Source organism: Chionomys nivalis, chromosome 3 (assembly GCF_950005125.1).
Source record: "Chionomys nivalis chromosome 3, mChiNiv1.1, whole genome shotgun sequence".
In the NCBI taxonomy this organism is placed as follows: Eukaryota; Metazoa; Chordata; class Mammalia; order Rodentia; family Cricetidae; genus Chionomys; species Chionomys nivalis.
This window is the reverse complement of record NC_080088.1, coordinates 13,689,841-13,712,276: the sequence shown is the minus strand read 5'-3', so window position 1 is coordinate 13,712,276 and position 22,436 is coordinate 13,689,841. Positions and strand designations below refer to the sequence as shown.

The 22,436-nt window shown below is 40.3% G+C and overlaps 1 protein-coding gene across 1 annotated transcript in view; it reads left to right on the top strand.

Moving 5' to 3' along the window:
- Jam2 (junctional adhesion molecule 2) overlaps nt 1-22,436 on the top strand; it is a 54,147-nt gene that overhangs the window by 8,276 nt on the left and 23,435 nt on the right. Inside the window, exon 2 of the mRNA XM_057765455.1 lies at nt 20,333-20,398. Coding sequence (XP_057621438.1) covers nt 20,333-20,398 — 66 coding nt within the window. The remainder of the gene's footprint in view (nt 1-20,332; nt 20,399-22,436) is intronic.

The window sequence follows — 22,436 nt, the reverse complement described above, 5'->3', positions numbered from 1 at the left end:
TTACCTTCAGGTTACAAGAGCCATATAGAAACAGATTTTATATTGAGACTTGAACCCTTTCCCTAGAATATCGCATTATGTCTGTACACATATGCTAGAATCCAAAACAGTGGTGGTGCCAAGCCATCCAGACAAAGCTGTATTCAGCCTGTAGAGAGGGAAGACACCACTTCTCGTGCCCTTCTGGCTTGTCGTGTCCAGTGCGCTCGCTCTCAAGTCTGCCAAAATGTTTTCTCCGTTCTCAGGACCTTTTCACATCAGGAGGACCTGTGGAATATTTTACCACAGACAGAACCAAATATAAAAAAGTAACACTCAAAGACTTAGATAATGAATATGTGAAATGACAGACACGTGGTAAAGCCACATAGTGTGGCAAGGGCACAGAAGGAAGCCAGGCCCCCTTTGCAGCCCTTGACTCCTGTTGTGTAACCCACCAGTAATTGCTCATGAGTGCTTAACGGCATACAGTTCCAGAAAATAGAAAACAACCATTCCTGTGTAATATGACTGTATCTGTGTAGTTTTTTTTAACAAATGAGGGAGATAAGCATGGTGCCGTACACTGAGACAGACAGATTGCCATCAGTTCTAGGTTCGTTTGGGTCACATAAGGCATTCCATGCCAACTGGGCTCTGTATTGAGACCATCTCTCAAAACAAAAAGTTAAAAATCAAAGTTTGCTGCTTTGCATCCTCCAACAAGTATTATGTGCTAGAATACATGTAGCGCTCTCTCTACTGAAAGCCGTCCCTCTACACAGTCAGGTCTTACGCTTGCCGCTCAGGATAACGACATAGAGAAGCCTTGAGAGATTCTATGCCAAAATGCAACGATCTCCTAAGAAACCAAGAAGCAATCTCCTAACAAAAGCAAATAATGGAACAGAGTAATTAAGAAAATTGAGGAAAATAGACTTCCAAACCACTGACTAAGGCTAAGGAGGGAAAAATGCCAACCTAGATCTAATTAGAAAGTCCAGAGAAGGTGTGTGCCAGACCCACAGAGAACACCGGCTACAGCTAAGATTCACAGACAAGGGCAAATGGCTGCTATTTAAAGAGGCCAGAGAAGAAGTAATGACCACAGATAAAAAGGGAACGTGGGGAGCCACTGGGAAAGTGCTAATTTCGAAAGGGAGAGTGGTGTTTATGTTTTCGAAGCTGCTCTAGAGGTATTTAAAAATAGGGATGGGATCTGAGTGGCAGCCGAAATGACTTAATGGAATGAACCATGACTCAAGTGTCTATTTTTTTTCAGTAAACTTAAACCTGCAGCCCTTTATATCACAAAAAAAAAATAATAATAATAACATATTGGATAAATGTATCCAAACTGGGAGATTATTGCACTTGGACCCGTATAATAGTTTAGTTGCAGAACAAATGAGATGTGTTGTATGAGTGAGTGTGAGTGTGTGTGTGTGAAAGAGAAAGAGAGAGAGAGATGCACGCACATAATTTTAACACTTCTTGTCTACCTCCATCTCTCTTGTCTTACACAGTCTACTTCTGCGTTGACTGGTTTAAAAGGCAAAAGAAACTGCCAGAGTGAGCGCTGTGGTCTAAGGCCCCATCCACCTTCCCATGCCCCTCCCCCATACTTAAATTGATTGTTAATCCCAGAGCCGCAGTGTTAAGAGAGGCGGGCCTTTGGGACGCAATTAGGTTGTGTGTGAGGGCACAGCCTTTGGGAAGGAGATTAGTGCCCTCACGTAAAAGGCCTGGGGAGAACAGGAGAGGAGGGGGAGGGGAGAAAGAACAAAAAGATATAGAAAGAAGGTGAAGGAAGAAAAGAAAAGGGCACTGGAGAAGTCGTTCCCTCTTCCTCTTTCTGTTGAATGACAATTTAGAGATGTGCTCTCTAAGCCCGTCTATAAGGAGCTGGCCCTCTCAGCCAACTCTGTCTGTCCTCTGTCTTGGACGTCCCAGCTTCCAGACTGAGCAATAAATTTCTATTGTATATAAACTACCCAGCCTAAGGTTATTTATCATACCAGCAGGAACGAACTAACATTGAGCCTGCTGGAAATATATGAAATATCTGTACTCTTAAATTCTAGCTTCACCAGGGTGGTCTACATTAAAACAAAGCAAAACAAGCAAGCCAACAAGCAAACAAAAACCACACATGAATTGTCTTTAGGTAGCACTTCTTTTTAGTATTCGGTCCATTTCAGACTAGCAGGAAAAGAAAACTCTTTAAAAGTACCCAGAAAAATACTACCATCAGTGAGAACTTAAAGATCCTGAGTTTAGAACAAAGACCATTAGTGCTCACTGCAGATCTGCTTTTTGTTGATGATGATGTCATCAGGCTTTTCATCGCATCGCTTTCCAAAGGGGCTAACACATCTTATCTTCAGAACAGAAAAAGATGCATCAGACTGTGCACAGCCTGGCAAGCACAGGCTGATGGTGAACAAAGCTGAATATTAGGATCTGATTTATTCCTAAAAAAAAAAAAATCTAAAACTAAAAATGTTCTCTCAATTGGCAAAAGGGAGACAGTTTAACAAAGCCTCTAGTTGGTCTGATCAAAAAAAGAAAATACTCATAGTGGTCTACAGAGCCAGAATACACCTAATATTTGACATAAACTCAAACACCTTTCAAATTTCCTACTACTTCCTAAAATAATCAATTTAACATTCAAATTCATTAATACTCAAAGCCTTAATGTTGAGTTCCATATGGACACTTTTTTTGTTCTCTGTCTCTCTGTCTGTCTGTCTCTCTCTCTCTCTGTGTGTGTGTGTGTGCTCCTACCAATGCACGTATGTATAGAGTACATGTGGAAGCCTGAGATCAGCCTCAAGCATTGGTCCCCAAGAGCTTTCACCCTCATTTCCGAGGAAGGATCTTACTGAGCTCACCTAGTAGGACAGTCTGACTACTGACTACAAGCCCCTAGCATCCTCCTGTCCCCACATCCTTAGTCTTGACATCACACGTATACCACAGTGCCTGGTTTTTCACAGGGGACTGGGGAATGACCTCAAGTCCTCATGCTTTCACAGTAAACACTTAACTGAGAAGAAGAACCGCATACACACACCCCTGCCCTGTGCCAGCTCCGCGTGGGCTCTTTATATAACGTAAACACTTCCTTTAACCTTGAAGACACACAAGCTCCTAGGAAAGCTCTTGGGGCAGGCGGGGGGGGGGGGGGGGGGAAGTAGAGGCATTTAGCTGCCAAAGGAAAAGCAGCCTAGACCCTGTGTCAGCAGCATGTACACATTCCCCAAGTCATTTATGTCACAAGCTATTTCCACGCTAGGGACCACTTTCCTCAAATACACTGTGAATTCATGAGCAAGGGATGTGAACAGAGTGTTTCACTCCACTGTCTCCATTACCTCTCACTTTTAGAGTCAAAAAACGAAGATCGCACCAACATTTTCATAGATTTAGAGTCTTCGTGATTTGAATAAACAGTCTTATTTCTCTTGCTTTTACTGTTTCTTTTTCTCTTTCTTCTTCCTCTTTCTTTTTGGTGGGGTGGGGGTTGAGACAGGGCCACCCTGTATAGCCCTGGCTGTCCTGGAACTCACTCTGTAGACCAGACTGATCATGAACTCACAGAGACCCTCCTGCCTCTGCCTCCCAGGTGCTAGGATTGAAGGCATGCACCACCACCACCACCCGGTTACATTCACCATTTCTTGTTCAAGTACTCATCTTTGGTTAGAAAATGCTAAAAATCTTCTAAGTAACAATGAGAGCACTTGTGAGCAGACTTTTTATTCTATGGACCTGCATGACTGAGGAAACATTCTAAATATTAGAAACCCAACAACAATTTTGAAAGTGTACAGAGAAACAGTGCCTATAAAGAACAAAGCCATTTCACGGATATGTTGACATCCACTTCTCTGCAGAAGGCTGTGAGCCTGGTTACTAGGGAGAACACTGGTCCTACCATCTCTGACATGACTCTCTGAGAGTCATAGGTGGCAGGCAGCATCACCTTCCCTTTTTAAGCTCATTAATTTCATGACTTAGATTTGTAATATATATTTATTTATTTATTTATATTCCCATTTATATCTTACTAAATTAATAAAAACCTAAATGGTTTGTGGAATATCCAAAGGACCTCTTTATAACTTAATCATAAATGTGGAATTTGTTCAAAAAGAAATAAAAAGCATAACATCAATAAAATGGAACTAGCGTTCTAAAATTGAATTAGCTCTGCTCCTAGTGATTCCATATATGGTCTTAGAAAAGTTACCCTATTTCATTTCAGTTTTGTTTTCCTTATTTGTTCAATAAGAGAGGTTGATTTAATGGTGATTAATGCCTTCTAACATTTAATTTAGCATTTCTGAGTAGGGAAACGAACCATAATTCATCTGTGGTAAGTTTATTTCATGTATAGTTGAGAACACATTTTATTTTTAAATTCTAAGCTGTCTCCAGAATTCTTATGGATTAGAACACAGGCTTTTAGAGGGAAGCAAAAACAGTCAGGAGGGGATCTCTAAAACTTATTTGGTTTTTGTGGAGTTAGGTGCACAGTATGCTGTGAAGTCTTTGGTACAATAGGCAACAGGAAGTTGCTGGGTGTTCAGAAGAATGAAGCAATGTGTGATAAGTAGCCTTTAGGGTAAATACTCTTTTGTGCTTTAGGGAGAAGGAAATTAGTACCAAAGCGAAATGAAGTATTAGGTAATTGGGATCCAGGATTAAAGTGACAACTATCCAAATCTGCTTAGCACAAGTTAAAATGGCCAGGTATTGTGCCGCATGATTGCAGTCCCTGCGGTTGGAAGAGTCACAGCTTTGATGTCAGCCTAGAGCTGTGTGGTGAGGTTCCTGTATCAACATCAATAGTAGTACATTCCAAAAGCTATTGAAAGTAGAATCGCAGTTTAGTGATTGGTCAGATTCAGTAGGGGGACGCTGATAAAATAAAGCTAGTAGTGAAAGTGTAGAACCAGAGAAAACTTGGCGAGCATTGAATGGGGGAGGAATGAGCATTTTTCTGTTTCAGGAACTGGTGAGTCATTGGAAATGAGACAGGATAGAAAGAGAGAAAATAAGAAGGCATGGGGAAGGAAAGGCGCTCCTGGCCCCAGGGGTCTGAAGCCTTAGAAGCTGAAAGTCAGGAGGCCAGCAGAACGTTTGCTGCGAAGCTTGACAACAGTCACAGAATTTCTCTTATATTTCCAATACGTCAGAGCAGCAATGAACGCTGAAGGCCTAACTGTATACAACCCCTTTCTCCCTTCCCAGATGTAAACCTGTGATTTTCCAGAAATCTCACGAGAAACATCTACAGTAACGGACACGTCAGAGCCCTTGTGAAATTCTTGGGACTCGAGGTTTTATCTTATCAGGTTGCAATCCTAGCCAGCCTACCTCCGGATCTCATTTGTGGCAAAGGGAGAGTGGAGGGTCTTAGTAATCCTTCAAGATGTAACGGGAAAAACACCAAAATAGTATGTGTAGGTATGTCTGAGACACTTTTAAGCACCATGGTTTTCGAGAAGACCACACCTATCTGTGGTTATGTCTATTTTGTACTTGGGCACCTCTCTTACAGGAAGCTTGAGCTTAAATCTAGGTCAAAATCTCCTCATAAACTCCAATTCTTCTTAGTATTGGCTTGCCGGGACATTCTTTTCCACAGTGAAACCCCTAACTTTACCTGAGAGCTCTAAAATGAATTCCTCAAGCTGCTGCAAAAGGCAGTATGGAACAGTGTCTCTGGGTCTCCAGCAGCACTGCCTGGGACGCAAGAGGATGGAGAGGTTATCCATCGAACTAGAAGTGTGCAAACAGTTCTGGACGGGGCAAATCGCGAGCGCTGGGGAATGTGTTAGGCAGGTGGGAAAAGACACAGAGAAATAAGATACCAGCAGTGTCCTGATCCCCAGGGAGGAATTCTGTGAAGTCATCTGTCTGCAGGCCAGGAAGAGTGAAGGAAAAGGTTGAAGGAAGTGAGGGGCACCCAGAGAACAAACTTAGCATCTGTCCTTCTGTACAGAACACTCTTCCCGGGTCTTCATCCTCCGTCCTCACATCAGCATGTTGTTGGGCACATGGGACTATTTGTATCACTGCTTCACGACTGAGAAACCGCACACTCTCCTTTAAACCAGATATGAAGAATGTTCTAGAAAGTTAAGGAAAGGGAGGAAGCTTAGGTGATTGCAGAGGAAGTGAAAGTGTTCATATCCGGTGTTCCGTTCCTTTCTCAGTGCTAAAGCAGTGGGCCAGGCTCAGGAGTGATTGTCTTTCTGCACAGACAGAGGAGTCAGCGTGAGTATCCCGCAGGGGCGCTGTGAGCATGACTCTTGTCTGTCCTGGTAGTAGAGGACTCGGCTTAGTCATATAGAGAACAGCTTAAATATCCGAATGCATCCTTAAAATACTTTTCAACACTATTTGGACTGTAGCTATCTCTTAACGTATATAAATGCCTTCCCCGGCCGGGCGGTGGTGGCGCACGCCTTTAATCCCAGCACTCGGGAGGCAGAGGCAGGCGGATCTCTGTGAGTTTGAGACCAGCCTGGTCTACAAGAGCTAGTTCCAGGACAGGCTCCAAAACCACAGAGAAACCCTGTCTCGAAAAACCAAAAAAAAAAGAAAAAATGCCTTCCCCATTCACATCTCAAACCAGTCTCAAAACAATATTAAAATCAAGCATAAGCCATAGCCTATGATAAATATTTTATTATAGAAAATACTAAACTAAATGGGATATCCAGATATAAGCCCATCCAATATTCTGAGAGATTTATTATTCAATTATGCAATCTAACATGGTCACAGATTATTTTAAACAAAAATGTTAATATTTTCTTAAGCAAAATTAAATGTTTTTTATAATATAGATTTCCTAGATTTTCTTCTTCCGTGTGTGTGTGTTTGTGTACGTGCGCATGTGCATGCGTGTGTACATGTGTGTGTTTGTGTGTGTGTGAACAAACATACATGGCTTTCATTCTTCTCTTCTTGCACTGTGTTTAGTCCTAAGAACTAAACTCAGGTGCAGCAAGTACCCCTTACCCAAGAGCCCTCCAACGTGTTCTTAAGTCTATACATGTGCAAATTTGTACAGTAGCAATGTGCTGTACAGACAGACACAAGCTGTATTGTGAAACAAAGGAGAACTCTTTTCACTAATCCCCTCGGTCCTTTTTCACAATGTCTTTTGTCTTTTACCACTTCCCAACTTTAGTTTCTATGGCAACAAGGCAAATCAGAAAGTATTTGGAACTATTTTAAAGTGTTGTGTCTAGGATTTGTAACTTGGATCCAGACAATTGTAGTTTAATTAGCATGAGTCTCTGTTAGCGTTTTGTAAAGTAAAGGAACTCAGGCTATGATTTTATAATGTTTACATTTTCAAATATTTCCTTAAAGATTTGTATCAGGGAGCCTTAAGGTAATTTTAAAATGTGATAGTATAACTTGAAAGTTAAATATTGAAAGGTACAGTAATTACCCTAAATAAATAGATGAACATTTTCTTTTTTGTCTTTCTTTCTTTCTTTCTTTCGTTTTTCTTTTGGTTTTTTGAGACAGGGTTTCCCTGTAGCTATCAAGCCTGTCCTGGAAGTAACTCTTATAGACCAGACTGGCCTCAAATTCACAGAGATCCGCCTGCCTCTGCCTCCCAAGTGCTGGGATTCAAGGCGTGCACCACCACTGCTTGGCTTTAACATTTTTTAAATAAAAGTATGAACCGTTATCACACGTTGTTAGCAGGAAAAATTATATTGGACTTAGATTTGGAGCAGTGAGAACTAAAAGTCTAGAAAGGTCAGATAAAATAAGTGTCAAAGGCCTCAAACTGTACGAAAAGTGACCATGAATAAATCATGTGTCCTCTACAGTACCTCTTTTATAGTTGTGAAAACAAGTAGGGTACATGGAGCTTAGTGAAGAGGATAGGTTTTAATTTTTTTTAAAAAATCAGTTTAGGGCTGGAGAGATGGCTGAGAGGTTAAGAGCACTGGCAATTCTTCCAGAGGTCCTGAGTTCAATTCCCAGTCAATCACATGGTGACTCACAACCATCTATAATGAGATCTGGTGCCCTCTTGTGACAAGCAGGCATACATGCAAGCAGAATATTGTATACATAATAAATAAATAAATAATTTTAAAATATAACTTTAAAGTCATGTTATATTACCACATAAGTGAAAAAAAATGTTCACAAAACAAAACTTTCCAGATGTTCTAGGTGAAAGTGTGTTCAGGAAGTAAATCGGGAACTATCAACGAGAGAGATACCAATGTTGACAGGGAAATCCCACATCGTCTCATTCCTAGATGAGGAGCTATATAGGTGCTCAGCAACTGCAGAAGAGGGAGAGTCAGGCTCCTCCAGGGACAAGATCCCATACAGATTGTCCAACCCCAAGGGGTTTCCCCTGGACATAGGTACGTAAGGCAACATTAAATGGACTCAATAGGTTGTATATGTGTGTGTGCATGCATACGCACACATTTTGGTATAGTATACGCATATGTGCATATAAATATGTGTATACATCTAAGGATGATAGTTGAAGAGGAGATCATTAATTTGGGGGAGGCATAGGAGCAGCTGGATGGGGAGACAGCAGTGGTATGGATTCAGTGCTCATGTATGAGGTTCTCAAGTAAAATAAATTTAGGGGCTAGAGATATGGCTCAGCAGTTAACTGCTCTGTCCTTGCAGAGGATGGCGGTTTAGTTCCCAGCAGCCACATGGGGGCTTAGAGTCAAATGTAACTCCAGTTCCAGGAGATCCAGTGTCCTTGGACAATAGGCAGAACTTCATGTACGTACATGCACGTAGGCAAACTCATACACATAAAATGAAAATAAATATGGCATTAGAATATTCAACAATCTTAAAAAAATCAAAAAAAAATTTAAAAAAGAGGGTGTTGTGCTTTTTAAGAGAACTATTTGATTGTCACCATGATAAGTTGATGCTGTGAATTTACTAGGCAGGGGCCAGGGTTGTTAATTATCATTTACTGGATCAATCTATCAAAATGAAGACTTCTCTGCACATGCCCTTCAGCCTTCATGATTTCCCAAAATCCTACCACTTGTCCATATAAGTGAAAAGTGTGCAATTATCTAAGCATATATTTACACTATTTAACCTATAAACAATTTTGTGCAGTCTAATCTAAATAAATATATAAATTTCTATTCTAACATCTGCAGTAATGAGGTTCTTCTTTTTTTCTATTTTATTTGGTATAGTTATTAACATACTTCATTTGAAAGGAGGCACTCAGCATTTCTTATAGAGGTGCTAGGCTGAGGAGATGGCTCAGCTACATGCAAGCATGAGGACTTGAGTTCGATTCCCAGTGGCCACATATATGTCAGGGTGGGTGATACACACTTTAATCTTAGTCCTGGTAAAGCAGAGAAAGGAAGAGCTCTTGGACTCACTGTTGGTCATTCTAGCTGAATCGGTGAGCTCCTGGTTCCAGGGAGAGGCCCTTTCTCTAAAAACAAGGTCGACAGCTCTCCAGGAACAGCACCTGAGATTAACCTCTGGCCTCTACACTCATGTGCACACATGTGCATATACCAGTACCCCCTCCCTTAACACTCACCTGAGGTTAACCTCTGGCCTCTACACTCATGTGCACACATGTGCATATACCAGTACCCCCTCCCTTAACACTCACCTGAGGTTAACCTCTGGCCTTTACACTCATGTGCACACATGTGCATATATACTAGTACCTCCTCCCTTAACACCCAAAAGTTCTGATAGAGTTAAGAACCAATGAATTAAAATAAATATATGTAAATTATATGTATTTCATCACTGCATCATTGCTTTCGGTTTGTGGTGATGGAAGACAGGAGGTTTATTGAATACTGTATTTTACGAAAACTCTCTTTCCAAGTTTCATTCTTAGTTGATATGGGAAACAAACTCAGCGAGAGAGGTGCCTGAAATAATGCCTGTGGAGCATGCGTGCAGTTTCTGGATACATACGCTGTTAAAATGGGTCAGTAGAAGAACTTTTACCAGCAAAGCCTTCCATGGTGTGACTTAGCATCAGAAAGGGCCACTCCAACCAGGGCGCTGAGAAGAGAGGAGGAGCAGGTCCAGGCCTCACAATGGTCTCTGCGGGAGTTTTCTGTATCCAGATCTTAGTGGTAGGGGCCAGAGCAGTAAGAAGCATTCAGAGTTTACATGCATCGTGAAAGTGGACTCTAAGAGCAACTGCAGCAGTTGGGCTGTCGCCGTCTGGGCTGAGAAAGGTAGAGTAGGCTTAAAATGATAATATTTAGTTATAGGGTTTGGAATGTCTCTTAAATCTTCAAGTGGCAAGACTGAACAGACATTTGTATCTAAGCCCAGAGTTCAGCAAAGATGTCTAGACCAGAGATAAATATTTACGAGTTGTTGGCATTTATTGGTGCTTAATGCCAGGAGTCTGGATCACAACATCGTGAAAAGAAACATGGGTAGAGGGAGCCATATGATCAGAGGGAAGGAAGACCAGGAAAGGGTTGTCCTGGGTGCTAAGAGCAGAAAGTGTGTTAAGAAAAGTGTAACGAGCTGGCTCGATAACGGTAGTGTGGAAGCTGTCGTTGACACAAATTCTGTTTCACGGATGCTGGAACAGTCCAAGGAGCCAGTAACTGTTCAAAACATGTCATAATAAGAATGAAAGAAGATGCAAAATTTAAACACAGCCCTCCCCAACTCTGAGTAGCCACTGGAAGGAAGTTGTTCTGATCATTCTAAGAAGAAAAATCATAAGGCTAATGATTTGATGCTTTGATAGTCCATCCCAGTGTGTGATATTGTTGAGTCACTTTGGAACACTAAGTTTACGCGACCACTTTGTACAAGGAACACCAAGCAATGAGAAGGGAAGAAGCAAGAAGCATTTATAGAGAATTTATTATGTTCTAATAACTAGGCTAAGCAATTACAGCCTTTAATTGAATCTTCACAACTAGTGAAGGAAGACATTAGCTTCATTTTACCTGGAAGGGAACCAACATTGTATCTTACATAAAGTGACACGGATCACATTTGATCTTGTTCCTTCTCCTAAAGACCAAAAATGGTTCTAATAAGCCAATAGCGTATTTCTAACCCTAGTTCAAGAGGCCTAAGCAGCAGGATTCAGAGTCCAGGAAACAGAAAGAGTCTACTTCAAAAACTAAATAAATGAGTTTTAAGGATTCCATTTTGGCCTAGCAAGATAGTATAGCAAGTAAAAATCACACCAAACCTAAACGGTACTGCAATGAACAGAGGGTGTCTCTTTGACATGGCTGTTTCAGTTCTGTTGGATAAGTATCCAGTACTGAAGATCAGTTTGAATATGTTAATATACAGGTAGTTGCTCTTGATAGCTAAACATTTATTTCTTTGGTTTTAAGGATCATCTTTAGGTACTGAACGTCTTTTAATTCCATTTACTTAAAACATTGCTTGCAAATGAAATAAAAAAATTTAAATTCATGGTCACCGAGACTGAACTGGTTTAAACAGCAAGTTCTTAGTCTAATCTGAAAACTTATAAATTACTGTAAATGTTTAAATACCATAATACATCTGCCTTACTTCTTCTCCCCAGACTTCGCGTTTTAGAACTTGTGCCTAATAACTCTTAATACCAAGACAACATGTTGGATTCACCTCAGCATTCCACTAACAGATGTCAGGAGCAGTCTCTGTTGACTTCTTTACTGGACCAAGTTTTTCTTTACTTTTTCAGAATTAAGTAAGTAGGAAAATAAATTGCTATGTGGTTGAGGTCAATGGCTATTTTAAAGTTAGCTACAAACATCTTTAATTCTTGTGGATGTACTCCAAAACTACTGGCAGAAGTTCACAAAATGAGGCAGAGATGATTATTTCCATAACTGCAACAGCTCCTGCTGAAGTCCTTCCTCCCTAATGAAACCCTTCTTTCTCTCCACCCCTCACCCTGCTAACTGAAAAATCAAAGTTCTCGTGTTTTCTGTTACTCATTTAAGATAATCTGCTGGGGCTAAGAATATTTACTTTATAATACAATCGTTTTCCAACTTCTATAAGAAATTAGCTAAATTACGGACTTCACTGAAAACATGATTCAAATATGAAGTATGGTAAGGGATTTTATTTCAAAAGTAAAGTAAGGTAATATCTTGCATAAACTTACCAAATTATCAAATTGGCCATAAATTATCTATGTTTTAAAATAAATACTTAAATCATTATGTATTTTTAGAATAACTGATAATGATTACACTAACTGATAGGACAAATTGCAATTTTTTTTTTTTTAATATTGATAAAATCACTTAAGCAGGAGCTAGAGAGATGAGCTAACAGTAAGAACAATCGCTGCTCTGGCCGAGGACCAGGGTTCAGTTCCCAGGACACAATCATCTGGTTGTCCAGTTCCGAGGAATCTGATGTCTTCTGACCTCCACTGCACCAGGTGCATACATAGTACACATACTTACATACAGGCAAAACACTCATACAAAAAAAAATTCCTAAACGAACAATCACTTATGCATCAGATGGAAGCTAGCACTTGTACCTCCTACTGAACTCTCTCTGCCCACACCCATGCTTAGTATTGTTTTAAACTTTCTCTGATCTTTGAGTTCTACATCTGTGTTTTTTTTTTTAAAGTAATTTCAGGGTCACTAATAATAGCTCAATGTTCCAATATTTTCAATTTCTTTAAAGCAATTAAGAATACCAATTGTGTAGCATAAAGATGTATCAAAAGAATTCTCTAATGTCACCGCACTGTCAGATCTATAATCTTTGAGTGAGCATATATCTTGCATTAACTTTGCTAATGTTTTAAATGTTTTTCTGAAGCAGAAGACTTATAAGGTAGAATAAATGAACTTATTAAGCAAGACTCATTTTGGCCAACCTTGGCCTGGGTATCACCCAAGGCCCTGGACACTGGGTAGGGAGAACCTGTCAATAAGCACATTTTTTTTTATTTCAATAGTATCAGGAATTGAACCAAGGGCCTTATATATGCCAGGCAGATACTCTCTCACTAACCTACATCTCTAGCTTAAAAAGGACTATTTATTTATAATTTACTTATTTATTTTTGTTTTTTTGAGATAGGGTTTCTCTGTATGGCTTTTAAGGTCTTGAACTCACAAAGATCCACATGCCTCTGCCTCCTGAGTGCTGGGATCAAAGGTGTGCACCACCACCGTCCAGCTGAAGGACACTTTCTTATACTGTCTTTCACAGCATACAAGTATGGGGTTCTTGATCATGAATGTATTTAGCCCTCAGTTTGACTCCTGTAGCACTTGGATACAGGAAGTGGTCTCCAAGGACTGTGGTCTGCTAATTCCACCTTTGAAACACTGAGGATCTCACCGGACCAATGGTTTTATGGACACATTCATGTGCTCTGTCAAACCCCCATCCTTAAAATAGAGGGTTTTATGGATATTATTTTCCAAGTCTCTGGTGAGATGATGACTCATAGCATCTGAGCCTTTCCATTTCACACACGCGTTACCAATTATATTCTACTGACATAAACGCTAACAGAAGGACTCTGAAAGCCAAGGGAAACCTCCCTGCGTATTGTTGCTTCAGGTTTCCTTTGATTAGTGTTCAGGAAGCCAAAAGAATAAGAACCATTTATTTTAAAGTGTAGAACATGGAAACAATGGCCTGGCAGCGTTGTCTGACTGTCATGTTTGTGATTGGCAGGCGAAGATTACTTACATTTAGCTATGCTCATTTCTTGTAAGTCCAAGGATTATATTTTCCTTTTTCTTTTCGTAAAAGCGGTTCTCTAACTTACTCTTACTCCAAAGCTGTCCCTGAACCCCTAGCTGTGAGCCCACACAAACACACAGTAGTTTGAGTCAGCCACCCAACATTTTAAAAATGGCTGGATAAATTTCTGTTCACATTTGAATTTCTGGGGCCCATGGAGCTTTGTCCTGAAACAGTCATAGGCCGTCAGGAGAGTGTGTGCAACTAGAAGAGGTCCAATTTTTGAAATTCACTCAAATCAAATATTAAAAGACAGTAACAGAGTTTTTTTTTTGGCCAAATGTGGAGTGTGAAAGTCTACTTGTCATAGTTCAGGTGAGATGGCTGTTTAAGATGCGCATGACTGGATCTGTGATAGAATCGAAGCGACAATTTAGAATCCAAAAGACGCTGGCCTCTGCACTCTACTTCATGATGAGGCCATGAACTCATTTTTTATCTATTAGGACAGAGAACTGAGTAGGTTTCCACTGTCACCATTGTTATTACTTGTCTATTTTATTCATTATTACCTCATCAAAATTATAAGGAAGTCCAGATCAGTGGGATGAGTACTGAATACAAAAAACAAGCCAAGTATAGACCAAAATGAAGTTTTATAGTGTGTGTGTGTGTTCTTTCCTTCTACTGTGTGGTTTCAGGGGTCAAACTCAGGTCACCAGTATATACATACATGCATACATACACACACAGAACATGAAGTTGGGAGGGGAGGGATGTGTTTTGGGGATACAGGGAGAGTTAGAGGGTGGTGAATGAAGACGGAATAATGATGGATGATCATATTTCATTTTATATTTGTATGCAATCCTTTTTAATGCATGCAATTCTTAAGAGTAAATAAATGTCATAATTAAAAATTAAAGTGTTAATAAATAAATAAAAGTTTTAAACTTTGAAATACATGCATGTGAAATTTCTGGACAAGTGAGTACAACTCATGAAGAAGTTGTTGTTTTCCATAGAATTTTTAGTGGTCTTTGAAATTTAAAAATATATATTTTTTTTAAAAGAAGTTTTAGTAAGTAGAAAATTAAAATTGACAAAAAGGGGAAAAAATTCACCTTCCAGTCTCAGACTGTATTGCTAAGTTCCGGGATAAATGGGAGCCTTCGAGCCAGATGAAGAAAATAAACACTTGGTGGGCGTGTGGTGTTTGGAGAGTTCAAAGCCAGGGCAATGTGAAAGGAGCAAAGATTATCTCTTCCTCTTTCGCTCAGGTTTCCCCTTAGCTGGTTTCCAGAGAATGTTAGTCTTCATTGTTTTGTCTGAAAAGTCCACTAAAGTACATAAAAAAAAAATCACAGGACTTGTTGGTCATAACCAAGAGCTGCCGTGGACACTAATGCAGAGGTTTCAAAGTGTCCTTGGAAAGGTTAAAACCTTTCACGTTTGAAACAATCCAGAGATTTTATCGTTTGATGTAAGATGAGAAACAAAGGCCTACGTTTTCCTAAGCCTACCTGTGAGAATCTCGTTTAGCTGTAGTCTTGACCCATCTTCTGTTCGCTGAAGGTACAGGCTCTGTCTTCGAACGCTAGAGAGTAAAATGGGGAAGGGGAGAAGAGACAGTAGAGGAGTAGCTCTGGAGAAGGGAGAGGTGAGCGGTTTCAGAGGAATGTGAGAGGGAGAGAGAGAGCTGGCAGTTGAAGGAGGTCTATGGGAAAAGCAGAAAGGAGATTTGAAGAGACTCCCTGGACCGTTTTCATGGTTCTTGAAACACAGAAGCCAAAAGTGTTTTGAAGTGACTCTTTGATGGCTCTAACTCCTCTCTATCACTGAGCCCAGTGGCCTCATGCCTTGGACAGCCATTTGCATTTCTGATTCTTAGGGACCAGGGTGAGTGGAGGTCTGCATTCTTCACCCACACCAGGTTGCAATTTAGAACCGAAACCCAGATTGAGGAGCCAGATGCTTAAGTCTTGGAGAGCCTGGGGAGTTTTAACTTACCATGCGGTGTGCTACCATGCTTCAAAGAGGTGAAAAGGGAAATAAAAACTTTGCCTTGATGCCTACAGATAAATAAGCCAAAGAGAAGATGCCATCTCACATGAAAGATTTTTCCTCTTCTGGAAACATGATAAATTCTCTTTTATCATTATAAAATGCCTGTTTCCCAAGAACTTTAAAATCCTGGAGCTCCCAGTTATCTGTTCTCCTTAAGCCTACTGCTGTATTTCTATACCTGACTCTTAAGCTAGTCCGAGTAGAGCAGGGTTTTCAACCACAAGTGATTTCCACACCACACTTTCTCTTTTTTCCACACCACACTCTCAAGGCACTTTTATTTGTCCATCTCTGCAGTTTTAGATGTCAGGATATGGACAAGGTACTACCTGCATCTAGTAGATAGAAGCCAGAGATGGCGTAATTACATGATTGTGTGCAGGACAGCCTCCTACAAGAAAGTACCTGATCCCCAAAGGTCATAATATCAGTATGGAGAAAGCCTGGTCAAGAGGCTTCTGAGGTTCCCACGGTGTCCCTTATCACTGGTCTCTTCACTTCTACCTTCCCGTTGTGCTCAGAGCCAGACCTTTTTCTTCATCAATACCAATTTCTCATCTCCCCAGTCCTGTCTTAGATAGACCTAGGACCTTTCCATGTGACATCTGTATTAACTGTCAGTCCTTGTTCATAGTTCAACTGAAGGGAAATGGGGCATTGTGCCTGACATAGCACAGTATAATACAGACTAGAATAGAGAGTAGAGTGGAAGCAGCCATGTGGGACTTGGGTACTGCATTAGTTATGTATGCATACCTGTAACTAAGATGCCTGAGAAAAACATTAAGATGGGAACATTTTAGTTTGGCTCCTGTTTCATGGTTGGTTGGCCTAAAGAGCCTGGGAAGAACATCATGGCAGTATTATAATGGGGTGAATGACCTTCTTCACCCCATGGTGGACAGGAAGCAGAAATCAGGAGACAGGAAAGGGTTAAGGTCAAGTTAACTCCAATACCCCACCCACCCCAGTGACTTATTTCCTGCAGCAAGACCACACCTTGTAAAGTTTCCAAAATGTCCCAAAATAAAACCAAGAGCTGGAGGAACATTTCATATTCAAAACATAACCACAGATAATTCTTACAACGGTTAAATGAGTACATACTTTAGAAACACTGGCAATGCTGTCTGACATATAAGAACTTAATACATGTTGAGCTGTAGTAGTTGGGAAACAACTTAATACTTGTTTCCCAACCGCCCAGCGGCTCAGACCCGAAATAACCACATAGAAACTGTCTTAACAAAATCACTGCTTGGTCCATTAGATCTAGCTTTTTTTGTTTTGGTTTTTTTTTTTTTTTTTTTTTTCAAGACAGGGTTTCTCTGTGGCTTTGGAGCCTGTTCTAGAACTAGCTCTTCTAAACCAGGCTGGTCTCAAACTCACAGAGATCCACCTGCCTCTGCCTCCCAAGTGCTGGGATTAAAGGCATGTGGCACCACCACCCGGCTTAGATCTAGCTTTTTATTGGCTAACTTTTATATCTTAATTTAACCCATCTCCATTAATCTGTGCATACCACAAAGTCATGGCCAACAGCAAAGTTTCAGCATGTCTGTCTGGCGGAGGGGGCTCTGTGGCTTCTCCCTGATTCTGCCTCCTTTCTCTCAGCATTCAGTTTAGTTTTCCCCACCTAGCTCTGCTCTACCCTATCACAGGCCCAAAAAGAGCTTCTTTATTAACCAGTGGTATTCACAGTATACGGGGGGGGGGGGATACCACACAACCTCCCCTTTTCTGTTTAAATAAAAAGGTTTTAAATTTAACATAGAAAAATTACATACAACGAAAGAGATATCAAGCAAGAATTATAGTTACAATATTTATATCTACTTTATCTTTTATTATAACTAAGGAAAACTATAACTATAAATTCTTTAACTCCACCTAAGAAAACAGGAAGTATATTATAAACAACTTTGAAAACTCTAAAATTGACAGAGACATCTCACTGCCTGGACAGTAACCCAAAGTTTTTATGTACCATTGGAGCATCAGTCTTCAGCCTACAGGCCCATAGTATCCGGTAGACTTTTCCTGAAACAGGAACTTTCAAAGTCGGTTCTGCCTATATTGGCAGTTTGTCAGTCACTTTCTTTTGTGTTCTACAGAATGTCTAGCAGACTCTTTCTATTCTTTCATGAAGCAGGAACCCAAAAGGACTGTCTCACCTTTAGACAAGTTCAGCAGTCATTTTTCTGTGGGTCCTGCATGTCCAGTTCACATGTCCAGTTCACACAAGCAAGCAGTCCAGGCAAGAGCAGTTTCTTGCCCAAATGACTAACTGACTCCATAAGGAGCCTCTTCAATGCCCATCTTCCTCTTGAAGTAGATTGGTGCTGACAGGAGCAGATGTGTCTCACTGTCATGAAAAGTCTTAAATTTTTTAAACATTTTAAATGCCATATTCTGTAGCTCTTTGAAAGATTTGAAGAATACCTAACTAACTGAAATATATCTCTATACACCTAGAAAATCTAACTAACATAACTACAAGCTTGACTATTATGGATGATTATCTATTAACCTGTATTTTTAAATTATACATTACATTTTTAAATGAGCTGCACAAACACAATACCTTAATCAAGAGCAGAAATACATATATACAGTATAACAAAATTTACCTTAAATTTGTATAAACCAAAATCCATACCAATGCAAATCTCTATAGCATATTCCCCTTTAAATGTAAACAAACATTTATAAAGGATCATTTAGGGAATTTGGGTATAGTTTTCTCCAAATTGCATACTGCTTTTTCTTGGGCAAAGTAATTTTGGGGGGGTGTTTACAGTGAACTTTTGGGGGATCTTTGTCCATCAATCCACATTAGTCTGGAAGGATTTTACAGGTTCTCATCCTCTGTGGAAACAAAAGAAGAACCTCTTTTCCAAAGTAATTTATCCTTAGACCCAAATTATGAAATCAAGATACCTTTAAAATATATATGGTGGTTTATCTTAGCATGCAGAGGGGAATAGAGCATACAGAGGGGAATCCCACATCATTGAGCATTATTAGTATTGGTGCTTTCTATACCAAGATCCATGTTGGCCAACTCAGTTCCTCTTTTACAAGTCTGGGAAGCAGGTGTATTTTAGAAATGGTGGCTTCTCTCAAATGCTTGCCTAAGCTATCTATTTTTTTTCACATCTGTCCTGACCAGTGTTTATTTTAAGATGAGGCAAGGTGTGCCCTATTCTTCTCTTGCTTGATTTTAGGTATTTCCATAACTTCTTGAGACAAGGAACACGGATGAATATAATTGCAAAAAGGACAAATACTCAAAGCACCTGAGTGGATGGTAGAATTCTCAGCCTGTATAGGTGTATCCTGGGCAAAGTGTGAGATTTTAGTATAATAACCCTGTGCATTGTGATGTACTTCATTGAGATGAAATTTGTAGAAATAAAAGAAAGTTTGCAACCAAGCTGGTTGTTGCTTTTGTTCATGAGTGTGTGGTGGAAGTAGAGAAAGGAGATACAGGTGTCTAGTAGAAAGGGAGGCTTGCAAGTTTTATCTCAAAAGAGATATCAGAACTATTAATAAGCATTTGTGAAGGTTTTTTGTTTGGTTTTGGTTTTGCAAAAGAATGGTAATTGAGTCAATGAGAGAGTAAAAGACTATATAAAAAGAATATAGTTGAGTCTTCTCTGAGAAGCTATCTCTGAATGAGTGGATTTGTGGGTGGGTGGGTAGGTAGGTGGATGGATGGGGTGAATAGGTGGATGAATATGTGGTTGGGTGGATAAGTGGATAGATATGTAGGGGGCAGGTGGATAGGTGGACGAATATGTTGGATGGATGGGTGGATGGATGGATGGATGGATGGATGGATGGATGGATGGATGGATGGATGGATGGTTGGGTGGACAGACATTACATTACATAATAAGGTAAATTAAGGGCATGTTCGTTTTCAGGGGTGCTGAGGAGAGTGTACTTCCAGCTATAGATTCCGCTTGGGAAATGCTAAAAGCCCAAATCACCATGCAGAAAATGAAAGTGATATGTGTGGTATGGTTTCCCTAATTTGATAATTTATGTTTTATGTAGTATGAGCTGCGGGCCTGCTTTTTGTCCTGCCCGGCTCCTGTACGGCTAGCTTTACACCAGAAATAATTACACAGAAACTGTATTCTTTTAAACACTGCTTGGCCCATTAGCTCTAGCCCTTACTGGCTAATTCACATATCCCGATCAACCCATCTCTAATAATCTGTGTAGCATCAGTCTTACCAGGAAAGATTCAGCATGTCTGACCTGGCGGCTTGCTTCATCGCTTCTGGCTCTGAGAGAAGCTGCCCTGCATCTGAGCTCACTTCCTCTTTCTCCCAGCATTCTATTCTGTGTACTCCGCCTACCTAAATTCTGCCTTATCAGATGGGCCAAGGCAGTTTCTTTATTGACCAATGAAATCCCACATCAGTTTTATGTGTTCTGAATTATGCAACAATTGTTACTCAGATTATGCTGGCTTATTGAATGTTGTGTCCCACTCAAACATTTGAAAACAGACTTCCATATTAACTATCCATCTGTTTTACTCTTTCAGATCATAAGGCAAATGGACTTTCTGTATCAAAAGACCACCAAGAAGTTACAGTAATAGAGTACCAAGGTATGGCATTTTAAAGGTTTGATTGGATTGATTTGTTTACATACTGTCCCCCCCCCTTACGTGTGTGTGTGTGTGTGTGTGTGTGTGTGTGTGTGTGTGTGTGTTGGGAGAGAGCATCCGTGGTGGGAGGACAACTTTGTGGAGTCAGTTTTCTCCTTCTACCTTATGTGGACTCCAAGAATCAAACTCAGATCTCCAGGCTTTTGTGGTCAGCCCATGAACTGCTGAGCCATTTAACTTGCTGCCCGCTCACATCTTATTTTCTGCTTATATAGTCTGTTTGAGTCTTGTGATGGCATTTATTATCAGTTATGATGCTGGTAGTGGATGCTACTGATCACGTACTGGGAGCTTCTGTGGTGGCCACGTTGGTAGCCATCTTTTAGCCAGCCGGCTGTTGGTCTGTTCACCTGAAGAGGAACTTTTGGCCTTCAGACACCCTATCTTCAGAGATGAGCAAGATAAGGGTTGGGTAGAAACTCTATTAGGTCACCTAGGCAGTACACGATTAGGGCGGTAAAACAAAAAGCACTCAGGTCATTCCGTTAAGGCCTTGAGGTTGTAATATACTACGTGATGAAGCTAATAAGACACACTGTATTGCAGGACAATTTCAAATGAGGGAAGATGGCCAGGAGGATAAAATTGCCTGAAAGTGAGTTGGACTCTGGAGTACTTACAGGAGGCCAAACAGAGCTGGCAACATGCAAGAAAGGAGGCTGGAAAGGTTCAGAGTGTGCACAGCAGGAAAGGATGACCTGACCTTGAGAGTCAATGAAATTCAGCCTTCTGCTCACATTCCCAGAGGCACTTACCTAGGTCCAGGCAGATGCCGTGGGTGTGCATGCCTCAGCTCTAATATCGCTGTTAAATGTCACCATTGCGTGCTTTAGTCTTACATTACTTTTAAAACATTGCGGCAAAATTCACATGAGTTTAAAATCTGACGTCTTATAATGTAAACACTTCAGTGGTACTGAGTATATCCAAGATGTTCTTAAACCACAACCTTCCCTAGACCCAGAACATTTTCTCTACCCCAAAGTGAAATCCTGTCCCCACTCAGCTTTTCTTTTTAAAGACATGCTTTATTTTCAACATGGAAAATCCTTCTATAATTTATTGCAATCAAATGTTAATCTCAGGGATGAAGTTACTGTGCTCAGTGAGAAAGTACTTCATGGCAAGGCCAGTGCTTACCCATGTACAAGGTGCTGGGTTAATGCAGGGAGAACACGTGTGAACACACACACACACACACACACACACACACACACTGGGGGGGGGGGGCGGAGAATCTGACTCCAGAGTAAATGTTTACCATTTTCTTCATTCACTTTTTTAAAATTGTCCTACACTTTAGTTCTGTTTTATCTGCTTCTAATGTGGCCCTCCATTAAGCACAAATCAATTCGTAGTTTCTCCCACAGTTTTGTTTTGGTGGTGGTGGTTTTTAGTTTTTGCAATAACTTTAAGTCTGTGACATTCTGTGATTTGTTTACGTGAAACACATTTCATTCAGGTTTTTTTTTCCCTCGTATTTCTCTGATGTCAAAAGTTATGAATTAATCCCTGGTTCTCAGGGCTGCTGGTCTGCCCCACTTCCCATGGTGCTGCCAAAAGCAGATTAAGCCTGAAATCAGGGCAGCTCTGCCAGCTTGTACATCACATGAGCAGCTCTCTGCAGTGTAAAAACATGAAAGTTATTAATCAGAGCTTAGAGTGACCATTTTCCTGAACAATGGTCTTTTTTTTTCAATCAAGATTAAACAGATGTTTTGACAACATAATCCACCTTAATAGAAAAGGTTGGTACCTTTTGAGTATGAATGTGTCTTGTGTGAAGACATATGATTTATGTCAATACTACTTGTTTTACTATTCAAAGCAGAGGTAACATTTTAGTTCATATTTGGGCAATGTAAACATAGACTTGTGATATCATGTGGAGGTGACCTCACTGTTTTTCCCCATGGATGAAAAAAGCAGACCACTTACAGAGCACATGTTACATTTAAGGATAACGTATATCAAACAT